This window comes from Aphis gossypii, chromosome 2, assembly GCF_020184175.1.
Source record: "Aphis gossypii isolate Hap1 chromosome 2, ASM2018417v2, whole genome shotgun sequence".
NCBI lineage: Eukaryota > Metazoa > Arthropoda > Insecta > Hemiptera > Aphididae > Aphis > Aphis gossypii.
The window spans coordinates 43,596,617-43,614,756 of NC_065531.1; the positions used below are offsets into that span (position 1 = coordinate 43,596,617).

Below are 18,140 nucleotides of genomic sequence, written 5' to 3' on the forward strand. Positions count from 1 at the left end.
AGCAGAATTTTACCCCCAGCGTGTTCCCTCACAATTCATACATACTAATTCAACGATATCCTTGATGTAATTTGTTCTATATCTGCGTTCATTTTTCTTTACCGGTTAGTTTGTAGACCGATGTGGTCAACACCCGTTCCCATTTCCTACGTAACAATATACGTTAGGTTATTGTAATACACTTCTTCTTTTAATAATCTGTTACATTAGGGATACTAGTTGGGTTTGTAACTTTTTGTACATTATTTTGTATATGCAAGTACGGTATAGGTGTGTGTACAATATACATATAAATATTGAATAATGGGACGTGTAACAAAAAAATATAATAACTCACAGTTTTTCTAAAAATAACACAGAACTCTCGGAATTCCCAAGTTGCCCTGATATCACCATTAATAATACATGATAACATACAGATAAAATTACGATATACTTACGCAGTGTTTTTTTACGTAATATGATACATTACATTACTATGTGTATATGTATTTCATTGCTGAGGCTAATAATACTATTAATAAAAAACATGTATCACCTTTTCGATTTAATATGCTTCTATTACATTATACCTACCTTCAAAATGTCATTTTTAAGGTTCCTATTTTCCTAATAATCATGGTTAAACTCTGCGATGTGTGGTAACGTCGACGGTCTTGCTAAGGTCTCTTTACACAGGTTACAAATAATTTTACTATTTCTTTAGCCGTACATGAACAAAAATTATGCATAACCTTTAATGATCACATTAGGTTTCCAGCGATGATGAATTGAGGCGGCTATGGGTGTTATTTACTGAAACCAACAGTGTAAATGTACAACTGATAATGCCCAATTTGAAACTATGTTCAAGGCATTTTGTACGTGACGTTGACTTCACTTCGTCGCCGTCTTATTTGCAGACAGTGCCGTCTTTAGTGAGTATATAATTATTTTTTAACAATTCATAATATTTCAATAGCCGGTCTATGCTTTTTTTTTTAATATACAATGTGTTTTACTGTTATACTTCCTATCTTTGAATTATTTATAAATGATTATTATGTCACATTAACTGTGTTGATGGTGTGCTTTTTCGTTTTTTATTTAATATTGTTATGGGCTACGAGATATCAATGCTAAGTTAGTATGACCATGCCTCGTGTCGAGGGTAATACGGATGCTACTATGACCATGACACGTGTCGGGATAGTAAGCGCATCAATAATTATAGTGCACTAATGATGCATTTTAGATGTTATTGCACATTCTCAAATTCGTGTCCGAATTTGCAACAACAACTACAAGGACACCTGGTTTCACCAAGAAGGCGACAACTCGACGTAAACAAGAGACGCACCACAATATATAAGGGAGCCCGAAGACCAGCAACGGCAGATGTACTAAAGCTATCAACAACTGAGCACTTTCACGACACTCAGCCACTTATTTAATTTGTTACATGTATTTAATTTATATGCAATAAAGACATATTTCGTTATTGAGTTTAACTTTCGTTCAAAATAACCATTTGGATTTTAATTTGATACTGGCACGCAACAATATATATATATGTTATATATATATTAAGATATGTTGATCATTTGAGCTGATGTTATACATTATACATACATTAAAATTGTCCTCTTTTTATCTTTTAGATAGAAGAAAATAAACTGGACTTTGAAATTGTGGCGGTAAGCGGTGAACAAGAAGTGCATGAAAATGAGGTTGTTGAGGTCCAAATGAACGACGACAACGTTGAGGTAATTGTTATCCAGATGGATGATACCCAAGTGAAAATGGTACCAGGTGACATTGAGATTGTTGATCTTCTGCCGGCTGGCGCACAGGCAGTATTTGAATTCAGAGATATATTCGACGTATTACTACTAGGCGTCGTTGAAGAGGCTAATAAATATGTCACATCAAATTAAACATTGATAACAATTTTTATTTTTATTAACAACAATTTGATTTGGATTATTACAGTTCATACTGATTTCCCCAGTTGTGCCCACGAGGGATCGTCCGGCTGGCATTCAACATGAACTTCCAGAACGTCATCACATAGGGACGTTGGATGTAATCTGCAAGCATTGTGGCGCACGTTATTTTTCATGCGAGCGTTCACATGGAAGGCTTAATCATTTTAGCACGTGTTGCAATAACGGTCAAATGGCCGTTACAGGAAATCGTATGTTGGGTCATCCGCCAGAATTATTAATTCGTTTGTTGATTGATGATTCACAAGTGGCCAAACATTTTGGAAAAGAAATCCGCCGATACAACAACACCTTGGCGTTTGCTGCGTTCTCTACTGACCTTAACCTAAGACGATTACTAGGTCAGGGACCGAGAGTGTTCACTGTTCATGGGCAGGTGTATCACAGGAATAGTAATGATGTTATCAGAAATAAACTGATGCAACCGAGGTACTGTGAGTTGTATTTCATTGAACCGGAGACAGCCAACCAAATTCGGATGGCACAACAGCTACGCCAAAGACGACTTTTGGAGAACTTGATCACAGAGTTAAATAATCTAAAACGGCGAATTAATCCATTCGCCGTGGCTTTTGAGTAATATTTTAAGATTGTACTTATTATTATACATTTAGCTATTTACACACAAGCACACATAATACATTTAATATACCACTCTTAAGTAACAAACATATTTAAATACATTAATATCTATCATTTATATTTATCAATCTTAAAATAGTACAACTACTATTACATTACAATGTTAAAACTATACGTGTGGAACATTTTAATCACTAACCCTTAATCCAAAAACCAATTTTAAGAATATGATTAAATTTTTACAATATTACAATACCTACATACCATCACATTCTTGCCTAAAACACAGTTGTTGTTATTTTGTTATTATGTACAATACTCAATACAATTAGTGTTAACAGTTGACATTTATTTTTATTAATTATTTGTTCTGTATATACATATATTTCAGTGTGTAAGTAGGCACCAGACAAGACTTCAACAGTAATCAACTAACTGTAAAATCAGTAACTACATTCTATTATTCATTCTTTTCACGTTATGTGCACACTTTTGGATAATATAAACATGTGATACGGTGTGGAAAGTTTCATTACCAACCGTTCCTTGTACAAATAAATATACCTTGGTTTTAGGTTTTACGTCTGGTCTTTTATTTATACAATTAATATATTAATATTTATACAATATATGGGAGGAGTGAGATTCACGGGTGCGTCTGCCAGGTTTTCACAAGTGGACTGACGCGGTGAGAGCTAGTGTTCGAGTGACGATATTTTCGTTCGGTTCTATCACATATAATGGGAATGAAATAATATATGGGATCATACGATGGAAAGGAGACCCCCACCAGTAGCGCGTAACTTATACAAACGGCGAAAAGGAGCTCAGAATGACAGTACTTTAGCAAGTGGCCGGTGAGGGGGAAAGCAGGGTAGATGGCAGCAGTCGTGTGTTGTGCAGTATGCCGTTCGGTCCGGCGATACCAATCGTCGTCCCGAGAGGTTACCGTCGTCGAATTAGTTGATGCCGACTCGATGGTTAGGTTAGTATTTAATTTTTGTCTTGTTATATATAGTGTTTTTGTATCTTTATTAGCTTTCTGATTGGTTGTTCTATTGACTGATTGTTTTGTCCTTCTAATTGGCTGACTAGCAACCGTGGTTTACTAGTCGGTACGGCGTTTGTTATAAGTATTTGTTCGGTGGTTGGATATACGGTCGTATTTCCACCACATTTATTAATTCTGTTTTGCGCGCTCTGTTATTGCGTATTTCTACTGTGTTGCTGCTGATGATCTTTGTAAATGTGTGTGGTATATTTTTTTGTGTCTATCCAAAATCTTTATTAAATAATATATAATACTCGTATGTATTTACTATTACACAGTAAAAAAAAAAAATTATAAAAAAAGGTCAATTAAAGAAATACTCATTATTGCCATTTAACTAATATTGTATGTATTAAACTGTCGCCAAGTTTAACTTTATTTCATAATCATAATATACATACCCCAGCACAGATATCAAATTGAAACTCTAAAGGACTAATAGCTAGTTACTCCGTAACTATTTTTCGTATTTATTTATTTTTTTATATACAAAAAAGAACCGGGCATGCAACGGGACACGGTAATACACCGATTTAGGACTGATAGCTAGACATACAATTACCATTTTTTGTATTTTTTATTTTAATATTTATATTTATATATTATAATATTATTATATACAGTACTAGCAGACCCGGCGAACTCCGTTTCACCACCAGATTCGTTTTATGTAACATTTCGTTTGGTGATTAAAAGATAAAGAAAAAAAATTTTTTTGTTATATATTTGAAAAGGAAAATATTTATTTCATTTCACAACAGTAATAAATTCATTTCAATTACCTACTAAAATGAAGTGTTATTTAATTGTTTCATTGTAGTGCTCTTTGGTAAACCACATTTTTTGTTTTTTGGTCTGACGTTAACACAAACAAAGCGGATGGTTTCCCAACTCGTGAACACGCAACGTATAACTGTCCATGTGAAAAACAATGATTTTCCAAATTTATCCCGCAAACACTAAGCGATTGGCCTTGCGACTTATTAATTGTCATTGCGAACGCAAGGCGAACTGGGAATTGCAATCGTTTGAAGTCAAACGGAAGATCAGTCGGAATCATTGGTATTCGAGGAATACATACATTTTCACCTGCGTACTTTCCGTTAATAATGGTTGCCTCAATTAAATTCGGCATAAGTCTCTTTACCGAAAGTCGAGTACCGTTGCAAAGTCGCGGTGGATTCAAATTACGCAGTATCAAAATAACTGTACCAACTTTCAGTTGCAAGTTATGTGGTGGAAATCCTGGTATCTCCAGAGAGTTCAAAAACTCCGTTGGATAATTTACTACATCATCGGGATTTGTTATTGAATCAACGGATTTGTATGTCACCAAATCGCCAGCAATTTTTGATTGAATGGTGAAATTCAGTGCGTGGACATCATTATTCTTTGCTGCAAGAATTGCTCGTTGACTTAACCAAGCATAATTCTTATAATTCTCACTAATGTTTGGGAAAACATTTTCAATAAGAACTAATTGAGTGTCTACAAATCGGCAAAAGTCGTTGGTAAGAGTAATTAATCCAGATGTCGCATCAACTGGGACTTTTCCATTTCCAAGATCTAACAATTGTTTGGAAAATTGTGCAGCACTTTGATCATTTTGAAGTTGAACTCTCATATTAGTGGTTAGCGATAATGTTTTTACGTTATTCCATAAAGGTGATGCCTTTAGGCAAGCATTCAATTCATCTGCAGGCGTTCCACGGGGAACTACTGGCAACGTCTGCCTGAAATCGCCTGCCAACAATATCATCAAGCCGCCAAAGATGTTGTTATTTCTCCGAAGATCCTTCAGTGTGAAGTTAAGTGCTTCAAGTGATTTCTTATGTGCCATTGTGCACTCATCCCAAACAATGAGCTTGCATTGCATTAACAATTTTCCCATTGCACTGGATCGGGAAATATTGCACGTTGGAGTATCAATTGTGTTTAAATTGAGTGGCAACTTAAGCGCAGAATGTGCAGTACGACCGCCATCTAGAAGAGTCGCCGCAATTCCAGATGATGCTAACGCCAAAGCTATGTCACATCTTGATCGAATAGTGGCCAAAATCAATGAAATGACAAATGTTTTCCCTGTTCCTCCAGGTGCATCCAGGAAGAATAGACCACCAGTATTATTGTCCACCGCTTGCATTAATGTTTTGTATACTTGTTTTTGCTGTTCATTCAGCAACGGAACATTATTTCTAACGAATTCCTGCAATGTATCAACATTGTATTGCAGCTCTCGATTTAATTCTTGGTTGAATGCATCGTGCATCGATCGATTTGGCGCAATCATTCCTACTTCAATCAGTAGCTTGTTTGCAATAGTCAAGCATTGATCCTCAATCAGAATCAATCCTTCATTGTAGATTTCATCGGTTATTTGGATGTCAGGATTATTCGTTTGAATACGCAAGCGATGCAAGATATCTTCACATATGGCGTCTTTGTATTTGTTCCATAACTGAATTGGTTGTGAAGGAAAACATGTGGTGATGATAATTGCGAACAGCGTTCGTATTTGGTACGCATTTGATGAAACAACTGAATCTGCAAGTGTTAAATCCCAATGAGAATCGTTCTCCAGCAAACCCAATAGTTGACATGCTTCTCGATATGTTTGGCATTGGTGGCCATTCACAGTTTTCAAATGCGCAAATGATTTCGGTCCACGTACATTTACTAACAGCAGTCGCAAATAAAAACATTCATCGTTTCTAGGATGAACAGTGTACATACGACCTAGTGCATCAGTTGAAAACACCTGTGGCCAGTCTGGAACTGGGGTTCCTTGTTTGCGACGTTTGAATTTCTTTGTTGATTGATTCCAAGTGTAATACTTGGGCATTTCAACGTACATCAGCATCGCTGCGAATGGATCTGCTTCACACATTGCAAAGAAGCTAGTCAATGTTGTCGATGGTGGTCTCTCAGCTCGTTGTGCCGCATTAGCCTCAGTGAAGTAAACTCTTTGGCCATTTTCCAAATGCACTGCTAAATGTACAACTGTGGGATATCTTTCATGAATTTGAAATGACAATAATCGCCACAGTGCTTCATTAGTACTGACGTATCTGCCCATTTGGAAGTTGCTGATTTCGTCATTCACATTTTCCGACGCAATACCAAACACAGCCATGTCGCTGCCTTTTGTGACGTACTTGCACAAATATTTGATTGATTTGGCCGAATGACAACTCTCAACGTTTGCATGTGTTTCGAAAATTCGTGATAGCAGCGGGCAATATGGTACAATGAATTCATTTCCGATCTCAATCTCTTGATTTTGAACTTTAACTTTGATAGTTCGACCGTTATCTTCTTTTGAACGCCGACGATAAACTGGATATCCATCGTTCCCTGTGACTGTTTCAGCAACTAACGGTCGCGGATATCGTTTTGTGCACTTTCCATCAGCCATGCAAGGCGATAATGGATTTAATGCACCGCACGGTCCATGCACCATCTGTGTCGTCACAATGTCGTGTAGACGGGGATCAGTGACTGGATCAGGAATTTCAGCTGATATGATGTCATCCACTTCATTTGAATGTAATTTGTTCAGCAACCAAATTAGGATATGAGCATGCGGTAGTCCACGCTTCTGCCATTCCACCGAGTACATATAACAACGTGTGTCACCAAAAACTCGATACTTAGTAAGCACATCCATCATAACCTTGAGTTTTTGCTGAAATACTCTGGCGATTATGTCATGGCGATCTTGCGGTTTTTGACCCGGTTCCAACTCGCGTTCAATTTCCGTCCACTTCGGATTGCATGTGACCGTAATAAATAAATCCGGAGTTCCATAATTTCGCACGTACGTCATAGCGTCTTGAGCGTATTCGTGCATGTGGCGTGGGCTTCCGATATAAGTTGATGGGAGAATCGTCAGTCGTCCAATATTCTGAACATCACCATCTGAATGAATAGCATCACGCAAGTGTATATAGTCCTCAGATCGTAGCTTTGGCTGATTGAATCTGATGAACGCTAAACGTTCGGTCTCGACTTTGACATACATGTCGACAGCGAATTGCTGGAATAGCCGACCGCACTTCAGAATGACATTCTCCTCATGTGTACGAATCATCATACGATACGCATAGTAATTCATTGCGCTTAGATTTTTATTATTCGTTGATACTCCTGAAAATGCAAAATTAAATGAATTGTTAATGGAAACCAATAAAAGTAATAATGGAAATAATTAGTGTGTGAATATTGTACCTGTAATTGGATCGACCATCTTCAACGTGATGTCGTATCCGTCTTGCCCTTGCCAATAATGATTGGATATTGTAACGCATCTTACAAACGATGTGTCTCGTTTACACGATGCATGATATTGCTTCTTCGCTGAACGACAATGTCTCGTGATTTAGTTGGATCGCCAACAATAATTGCAGCAACATCATTAACGGTGGGTGCATTGAATCTTCGCACATGTTCACCTGTTGGAGTACAATCCGCTCTTATGACAAATTTGTGCGTATCCGATGGCATTCGTTCCAATGCTGTTTTGAACATATTAACCACAGCATTATTAGCGTGAAAAAATGCTTGCAACTGTTCAATAATTCGTCTCTTTAACTGTTGTGCTCCCTGTATATTGCACCGCACGTTCAGCTGATCCACCATCGACGAAATGAAATATATTTGCAGAAATTGATGCGGTTCATCTGGTGTTGGCACCATTGAACCATGCAAATGATATATTTGACCTTGTATCTGTAGTTGCAAATAATCATTAAAATTTGTTCATGAATACATTGTAAATCGTGTGATGGTGTAGTGTGTGGTGTATATGAAGTTGTTATGTGTTGCAATTATGTGTTGGTTATGTGTGTTGTATCTTTTACCTTGCAAGTCGGCATGAAGCCGCCTTCTCGAATGATATTAGCTCCAAAGGAAGTCATGGGAAAGTAGTTATTGTATTCAAGGATGTGTTGAAGAAAATGGCTGGAATCGGGATCACTTCCATCAAACAATGTTTTCAGTGGCTGTGGTGGTGTAAGTAATGGATCCAGTTTGACTTTTCCACTTGCGCAGCACAATCCAACCGTTTCTCTTTTGAACTTTACCGCATTGCAATATCGGCATATAGTCGTCATTCGTCCAATATCCAAATTTTCATCATCACTGTAGTTCGCAGTGGGATCATATTGGAATGCCAAGCGATTGTATGATGCCTATGATCTTCGTGTGCTCACGCGATGTCTCAATCGGTCATTTTCTCTTATTATATTTTGTCTTTCTTCTCTTAAGTTCCTTGAATAGACTTGTTGCTGGCTTGCATGTCTTGTGCGGCGGCCGATGTTCGCACGTCGTTCTCTAGGCATTTTGGACTATGGACAGAGTGTTGAATTTAACTTCAAATGCACGATCCACATAATTTACACTGAGCTTAAATGAAATTAACTGAGCAGAGAATAATGACTATCTGTCACACACTTTATCACGCACCGTTGCTATATATATTGTGTTGAAGATAGATAGATTATTGTGAACTAAAAAAAAATTCACTCAACAAATTTCAAATTTCCAAACTAAAATAACTATAGAAACCATAGATTATATTGATTGTACATCGAGCTGATGTTTAGATGTCTACCATAGAGTAAATAAAGACAATGGTATCGAGTTCAAATCCCAGACATCAATGAATAGATTTTGTACTTTTTCTACTTATTCGGTTGACTTTTTAAAAATTTTCTTTCGTAAAAACCTTCTCCAGACAATAACAAATACTCCTAAAAATAATTAGCGAAATCGGTTCAGCTGTTCTCAATTGATGAATTTTTATATTTTTTGTCTCCATTTTTATGTATAAAAATTTTTAATTTCTTTTTTTACTATGACAACGATTTAAGTTTGTATGTCTATTTGCATGCATTTTTAAAAACATTTTAAATAAATGATTTATTTTGTTTAAATGGTTGCCATTGACTACCAAAAATAATTTAGTTGATTATTTGCTGGATAGATGGCGCTTCTTAAAGTATTATAGTACATGCTATGTATAATAGATGGCGCTGTATGTGAAAAACGATTTCCCCACTTTTCTGTTGAATTTTTCCTGAATTTTCCAGAATTTTCTTTGCTATAAACCTCACGGAGCCCAAGACCTTTCCAACGAATGCAAAACCGTGGAAATCGGTTCGTGCGTTCTGGAGTTATAGCGTCAGGGAGGAAAACCGGACTTATTTTTATATAATAGATATACATTAAAAACACAGTCGGGTAATAAATTACTGTCGAGATACATTTTTACATCAAGAATGATCAATGATAATACTATCAGATATATTAGTTTTATATATGTATATATATATATATATTTATTATACTAAAGTAAGTAGTAGATAGAAAAAAATATATATAATAACTCGCAAACACAACAATCGACTTCAGTACTTTTCCTACTTTTTACTTCTAGACACTCGATTACCATTTCCGACCGAATTCCCGGTAAAACAATTTTTGCTCAACCCTCTCGAAGGTTAGGTTAGGACCCCCTTTGTCCCCTTCACACAACCTTCGGAGGTTAGGTTAACTAAAATTGTGACTACTATAGTTTTTACTATATTTTCTTTACAGTCTCGTCTCCGGCCTAAGTTACTCACTTAGAGCGAGCCACACCCGGCTAGTAAGCGTGCCTGATTAGGTTATAAAATATTAGATTATAAAATGATTAAATTATTTATTTTAAGTGTGTTAAGTTAGGTACAGGTATATTGTGCTCAATATTCCATTTTTCTTTAAATTACCAAAAAAATATGTAAGTGGTAGCATGTTCACGTACAAAAGTATAATGTAAAATGTACGCAATACATTTAACTACAACAAACCTATTATTTAGATATTTAGGTAATATTAGTTTAGGTTATTGCTATAAATTAGTTATTATTTACTGTATTATAAATAGTTCATGAAGTAAATATCTAATAATGTATTATAAATACAAATCACATCGGAACCCGCGGGTACTAAAAATATTACAGATGCATTTACCCATTTACGTGTATATTTACTCGCGATTCGTCATGGAAGAAGGTTCAAATTATAATAAACATCGCTCCTGAATAGACACAATCGTCAGCTGGCCGCCGATTACTAGTAGTGGGCGTGGTAAAACGTCGCGTGCTTGCAGAAAGTCACGTCACTCTTGCACACAAAAATCAAGGTCGAAGAACCGCACAAACGCCGGGAAATCCCCCGGTGTTAAAACTGCCAATTATACAGCCACACCAGGGCACACTGTGCTTATGCTCCACTCTGTGTAAAATGCGACGAATACCATCATACCTCAACATGCAACAAATCACCAGACACTCCTGCTACATGCGCCCTATGTAGCGGGAATCAATCAGCCAACTACAAAGGCTGCACCGTGCATAAAGAACTTCAAAGCCGTCGCCGTCAACCATCAACCACTACCAAATTCAATCAACATTATCAACAACACTAGCCCACTCCACATCTAGCCCAGCTAAGCAGTTCAACAGTCAACCATCCTCCGCCAAATCCACAGGGTAGATCTTATGCAAATGTTTCAGGTAATTACGCCACACGTAGCTCGCCAACAAATCCACCTCCTCTCATTGAGAATAATGCTCTTTCAAATTTTATAAACGAACTCAAGTTCATCATTAATTCCCTGATCACTCTCCTTACCTCCTTAATAACTAAACTTCTTGCCACCCAACAAAATCCCTAATGCATATACTTGTAACTCTCTCCTCATACTCACTTGGAACGCAAACGGGCTCAATAGACATAAAAATGAATTACAAGCCACATTACAAAACAAAAAAATTGACGTTACACTTATATCTAAAACCCACTTCACCAACACTTTTACTCTTAAACTACCCGGCTATAAATGCTTTCACACTTGCCGCTTTGTCGACACAGCTCACTCTGGAGCAGCAATAATTGTCAGATCCACACTCCAATTTTACCCTTTACCTAATAACCAAACACCACATATACAAGCTTGTACCATATCTTTATCACTGAACCATCATTCTATTACAATATCAGTAGCGTACTATCCACCACGTCACAATATAACATCAAATCAATTTAATGACTATTTTAATTATCTCGGATCAGAATTTATAATGGAGGGAGACATAAATGCTAAGCATACTCAATGGGGATACCATACAAATAATCCCCGTGGCCACCTCCTACACTGCACCATAACACTTCAGCAATATAAAGTACTCTCACCCTCTTCTCCTACGTATTGGTCCAATTCGCCCAGAAAAAGACCTGACATACTTGATATTTACATAACGAAAATCTCAAATAGTCTTAACTGTCATAAAACAAACTTAAATGAACTCTGCTCAGACCACTCCCCCGTTCTGCTGACAATTTACACATTACCCCCAATTAAACCTCTCCCTTCGACCCTCACGAATGGTCATATGGATTGGGAACACTTTCAACTTACTCAAGATCAACAAATAAATCTTAAAAATTGTCTTAAATCTCCCTCTGATATTGATGATGCAATTAACTCGTTTATCACTTCCACCTAAACAGCCACTTGGTCGTCGTCTACTAGGTTCTATCAATCCAAAACTCTAAGACAAATCACTAAAGCACCATACTACGTTTCCATACCCCATGTTGCAGGCTAAAACACACTACAAAAGATTCCATAACCGTCTTTTAAATCATAGAAACCCACTCATACACGACATCTCTTCCTTGACTATCGCTGGAAATCCTCCCAAACGGCTCCCAAAGCGCAAATGGTGTAGAAATCTACTGGGTAATTAAATTTACTTTCTAATACTTTCTCAATTGTTCTTATTGTTCATTTTGTAACAGATTGAATAAAACATTTAAAAATAATAATAATAAAAAAAAGATTCTACACTACGAATGATAACGGGAAACATACTTATTCCGTAAACACTGCGTCTGCTATCAAGGCTAAAATACAAGTTTATTTCTTGTACGGTCTCCCGGCTTTACCGAAATTTCATTTTCTGCAAGTTTGATATTACTCAAAAAATAAAGAAAATATTCAAAACTATATTGAATTTTTTAATTTGATTAAATCTGAATTAGTCGAGTTACTAAAATCACTAGCATCTAAACATCCAATTAAGTTTAATTTAAAGTTGAAAGCTTACGTACAATATTCCGAATGTTGGTAATTAATCAGAAAATCGTTCATTTAAAACCTCGGCTAGACCAATTTTTTCCGAAACTGATCTACGGGAAATTTTTGAAGAAGGCATTTTAAAATTAATGGCTGAGTAAGACGAATATTCTAGCAAGGGAAGTGGTTATACGCTACAATATATTGACGGATTATAATTAGGTGAATATAAATATAAGCCAATGTCGGCATCGTCTTATATTCCATTACCGGATTTCATCGAAAAGAAAAAAGCTATAATCAAACCACAACACACTGATCAATAATGTTTCAAGTGGGCTATATTGGCAAAACACGTTTCGAAGTAATAACAAAAATCAAGTGGTTGACAATTATACAACGCACGAAGAAAAATATAATTTTTCCAGTCTCATGTTCCCGACAAAACTAAATCCGGTTAATATTTTGAAAAAAATAATCTAACGTAATTGTCAATGGTTACGGACTTGAAAAACATTTTCAACCAACCGCAAAATTTTATGAAATGTGAAGTGTTTCCGTTGAAATGGTAGATGAAGAAAAAACAGATCATTTCGACTTGTTACTAATAATCGATGATGAAAATTCTCATTTTACCTACATCTCTAATTTTTTCCGATATGTACGATCACAGAAAACCCGACATAAGGCACGCATTATATTTTGTAAACGATGCTTCATATCGTTCGAACCTCGAAATAGTAATAAATATGAATTAAATAAACGCATACGATTTGAAGAACACAAGCTAATATGCTAAACACATAAACCAATTTTACCTCGAGTGCCTGCTCCTGGATCGATGTTAGAATTTAATGCATGGAAAAAACTCAACGACACCCGATATACATGCAGATTTTGAAGCAATACTAAAAAAATCCGATGAAAAATGTGGGAATAATATAAGTAGGATATAAATAGCGGTTCTGCTACCCCCGCGCACCTCCCCCCTCCTTGACTCTTCCTTGTCTCGTCCTTCTACTACGTCACCGTATGTCTCGTCCTTCTGCCCCGTCGCCGTATGGATCGTCCTTCCCCCCCCGCACATCTCCACCCTCACCACAACCTGTTGTCATATATATAATTGTACATAGCATATTATTGTACATGGCATATTATTGTACACAGCATATTATTGTACACATATATGATTTTTACATGCAATCTGTATATATTAAAGCCCTTATCCCTACCTAATAATTTTCACCCCCACCTAATAATGTCTCGAATTTAACAAACACTTGCCCTTGCACGTGCAGACCATCATTCAGTCTATCTTCAGTCTTATACTATTTAACACTTGCACTTCGCGACCGTCCTCTAAGTATTTTTCAAGTGTTTATCATTTTTATAAGTGATTTAATATGGCTGGCTTAATCGCTGATAACACTTCCTTCTACAAAAAGAAGACATATACTTATGTACCACCGTCACCACCAGCTGAACTCTTTGATTCTTTAAGCTATACAATCGACTTTGCAGCCCGTAAGTTTTTACAAATCGGTATTGATCCTAGTGAAAAATTTCAAGTCGTTGTTCATGTGTTAACTTCTTCTCGGTATTTACTTATTACTGTTGATCTTATGAAAAAAATATTCTCATATATAGGAAATATATTATCGTTCATATTAGCCGCACCACATAAGTATAAGCGAATAATATTTTATGAAGATGAAAAAATAAACTATCGAGTATGATGTACAGCGGAGAAAATGTGCTAGTTATGGAAGCAAAAAATCGTAAGGGCTGCAGAGTGTTGTTGAATCGGGCGGACCTTATGCATCTTCAATATCTTGAAAAATGTATATTCGAGACCATCGTGCGAAAAGAAGTATTTGCCGTTCCGTTAGTTATGAAACAATATGATGAGATTGTTGAGTACATAGACAAGAAATGCGCTCAACAAAAATCATCGCCGAATAATGTTCATGATATGAAAATTTTCGTTAAGAACATACAAGTCGATGGAGTAGTTAAATCTATACCAAACTTCAGTACCTAATCAAATACAGATGTGTGCAGCTGAACAATTATCCGAATCTTTGCTGAACCAGAGAGCGAACAACTTACACGAGGTAATTAAAAAATATATATTATACCTTAAATAACAATATTTAATAATTTTTTTTTTTTTAGTTTTTTAATAAAACGAGGATTATTTCACCTATCTCATCGCCTACGCCTATGTCGCCACCTGTTTTGATGTCACCGCCGCCATCACCGATTTTTGCAATAAAATCATCAGTTGATGAAAACGATGGACCGTCATTTTTCAATGTACAACCATTATCGGAAACGGGTGACTTCGATTCCGCCGTATCGGAATTGCATTTAGGTAAGACGTAAACTTTTTTAATTTTGTGTTATTTGTGTAAAATAAAAAAAACATTATATATATATAAAAAAAGTTTTTTCATTTATTAATATTAAGTTTTACAATACAATAAGATATTTATTTACAATAAAATAAAATAAAAATAAAAAAATAAAATAATTATTAATATTAAGTTTCGCAATAAATATTTACAAGGTTCTTTAATATTTATAATAAAAAAAAAAATATTTACAAAATAATATTTACAAGGTTCTCACTTAACCATTAAATGGATTATAAGTTATAATTTGGTCATGTAATATCAAACAATAAGCTGAAGTGGAAGCAGGAAACGGTGTATCGGTTTCAATTTCAATCCTGAGGTCGACAGTTGGCGTTTTTACGTTATCGTTCTGTCTGCTCATGTCAACAATTATAATCGGAGATAGATTTTTGAAATCAGATCTGGACAACAGAGGTGTAACATTATCATGTCCATAGTAAGATTTTTGAAACTCAGTGTATGCGTGGTATAGTGTACCAATCTTATTCTTGGTAAAGTCGCATTGGAAATCTTCATAGGGAAATACTTCAGCGTTTAAATAAACTTTCAAGTTTTTAATTTTACAATGGTCAAAAAATGACATTGATTTATTTGAGCTATTTTTCCTATCAGTTTGAAATCCAATGATGACATATCGCGGTTTTTCCAATTTGTTGGATGTTTTTACTTTCCAAGAATGCGATGTGTTTTGAGGTAGAAACGGATACTCACACAACTCCCACGATCTAAACGCACTAGTTAGGGGCTTTTGATTGTTTACAACTTTCAACTATTTAATTTTTTCTTTATCACTGACTTTTACTATAGGCATTCTCCACAATATTTTTGTTTTGTTTATTTTAACGTCTTTTAGTTTAGATGCATCTGTGACAACTTTATTGTTTTTGTACTGCTTAATAGCATTTATTGATTGCAGTTTATTAAAATACGTTTATAATATTCGCAAAAACCAAACAAATCTTTAAGATTAATACAACCGTTAAACATATCACTTTCAATAAAATCTTTATTAACATTTTCAATGTCATTATCCCAAGCAGCGTTATGATGTGATGTAATATTCGATTTATTATAAGAGCAGTATTCTTTTAATGTGGTTGTTATACCTGGATTAGCGAGTTTTTGAATTTGAATACCGTTTATCTCGTATTTCATTTCGGAAAAAAGAAATGCAAGCCCGTTGTTTATAAATCGAATGTCGTCAGTTATTTCTGCAGGTTTGGTTATTGTTCCTTTGATGTAAATATAACTCTCACACGGTAGAGTATAGGACTCTGTGTTATGTAAAGCGATACGCACTTCATCGTTATTGGAGAGGGCTGACGTAGAATAAGATAAAAACGAGTGATATTCAATTTGAGTTATTCTGCAATCATCGGTGTATCCAGCCGTGACATCTAAATACACATCGTCCATATTAAATAGCGTTTAACGAACGTAAAAAAGCTAAATTTTTTGCTGTTAGACAATGTCGAAGCCCTCTCTGTTTTGAATTTTTCTTTAGAGTTGTTGTCTTGTTAGTGTTATTAATACGACTAACGGGTTTTACATATGTAGTCCTATATATATATTATGAAATTGTATCGCCATTTTATCACAAGTCTTGAATTAATAACCGTATCGATATCGGTTCACCTCGTAGATCGACTAACTCATTGTTTTGATTTTTTAAAGTTATACTCGCATGTGTTATAGATGTAGAATTAAGAGGATAAAATACCAAATGTGTTGGAACCTCTATTATTTTATATCCCGGAGGTACATTTGGATAAAGCTCGTGTATTGTATGGCACTGTTTTCCGTTGTTGAATGAACCCATAACTAGGTTTGATTCGATATATATATACAGTTTGTCTTGGTAATATTTACCAGCGTATCCGATTCGTGATGAACGTTAGCATTATAAATACGATTTTTGAAACCCAACAATCTTAATATATATAAATCTCGTGTCACAATGTTTGTCCTCAATGGACTCCTAAACCACTTAACCGATTTTGATGAAATTTTTTACAACGCGTGTAATTTGGTCCAACTTAAAAGATATAAGACATATGTATTATTAATAATATGTGCTCAAACAGGAATATTGAAATTTACGATAGAAATTTTTGTTTATAAGTGGTTGCTATGGGGGTTATAAGATTTGAGAATAATATTTATTTATTTGTGGTTGCTATGGTAATATATAAAATTAATATAATGAATTACGGATTTTGATAACATTTGGTAACCATTTAATAATATGAATATAATATAATATAATATAATTCCTCCTATTGGTCGCAGGAAAATGTGCTTATGTAATACAATTTTAGGAAAATACACCAGAAAAGTTCGGAATCTGGGTGTAAAAAAACAAAAACAACTGTCTCTGCAGTTGTTCAGCAAGAAAATAAACTATATTAAGGTCGCTATTGATTATGATTGAATATAATAGTTATAGACCTGATGTTATATTTTGTTAAAAACATAACAACAAAAATAAAAATTAGCGAAATAAGTCAATGGCCACAGTAAATTTAAAATTCACAGCAATAGTTAAATTTAAATTAAATTAAACTTGCCAATCGCGTGAATGCACGTTGTGACTACAATAACCTTGATTATTTTTTTGCCAGACGCATCATCGGCGAGCTGGACGCTCTCATCGGATTTTAGTGCGTTAAGGTTGGGTTAGGATTATGTATTAATTGATTAATATAATCCACCGTACTATGTCAAACTTGGTATAACTTTGATATTTATTAGAGTTAAATCATACACTTACTTACAAACAGCACTAGGTCCGCGATCTACCGCAGATAGATTGCCTACCTGATAAATGATAATATACTTCAACAGTTCAGCGAATCAGAATTTTTATTCCGGGCAACAGAAAACTTAAGATAAATCTAGAACATAATCCACCGAATATTAAATAATGAATTGAACAAAGTTAGAGTCATATAGAGTTGGTATATTTAACGAAGAAGATAAATATT

The 18,140-nt window shown here is 35.2% G+C and overlaps 2 protein-coding genes across 2 annotated transcripts; both read right to left on the reverse strand.

Annotated features, from left to right (window-relative positions):
- Positions 1 to 4,429: 4,429 nt before the first annotated feature.
- Positions 4,430 to 7,898, reverse strand: LOC126549808 (uncharacterized). The gene is made up of 2 exons (XM_050200183.1): positions 7,846 to 7,898; positions 4,430 to 7,764 (listed from the first exon to the last, which is right to left on the reverse strand). Exons 1-2 carry the CDS (start codon positions 7,862 to 7,864, stop codon positions 4,430 to 4,432), a joined length of 3,354 nt encoding a protein of 1,117 aa, XP_050056140.1. The 5' UTR covers positions 7,865 to 7,898.
- Positions 7,899 to 7,926: 28 nt separating this feature from the next.
- Positions 7,927 to 8,729, reverse strand: LOC126549809 (uncharacterized). Its single transcript, XM_050200184.1, has 2 exons — positions 8,478 to 8,729; positions 7,927 to 8,346 (listed from the first exon to the last, which is right to left on the reverse strand). Exons 1-2 carry the CDS (start codon positions 8,727 to 8,729, stop codon positions 7,927 to 7,929), a joined length of 672 nt encoding a protein of 223 aa, XP_050056141.1.
- Between the last annotated feature and the right edge of the window lie 9,411 nt (positions 8,730 to 18,140).

Bases quoted from the DNA above. Each gene is read 5' to 3' on its own strand.
- LOC126549809 (XM_050200184.1), bottom strand. From the start codon at position 8,729: ATGACGACTATATGCCGATATTGCAATGCGGTAAAGTTCAAAAGAGAA. The intron at 8,347-8,477 runs GTAAAAGATACA...TTGCAACTACAG, and splicing joins GCTTCATGCCGACTTGCAAG to ATACAAGGTCAAATATATCA.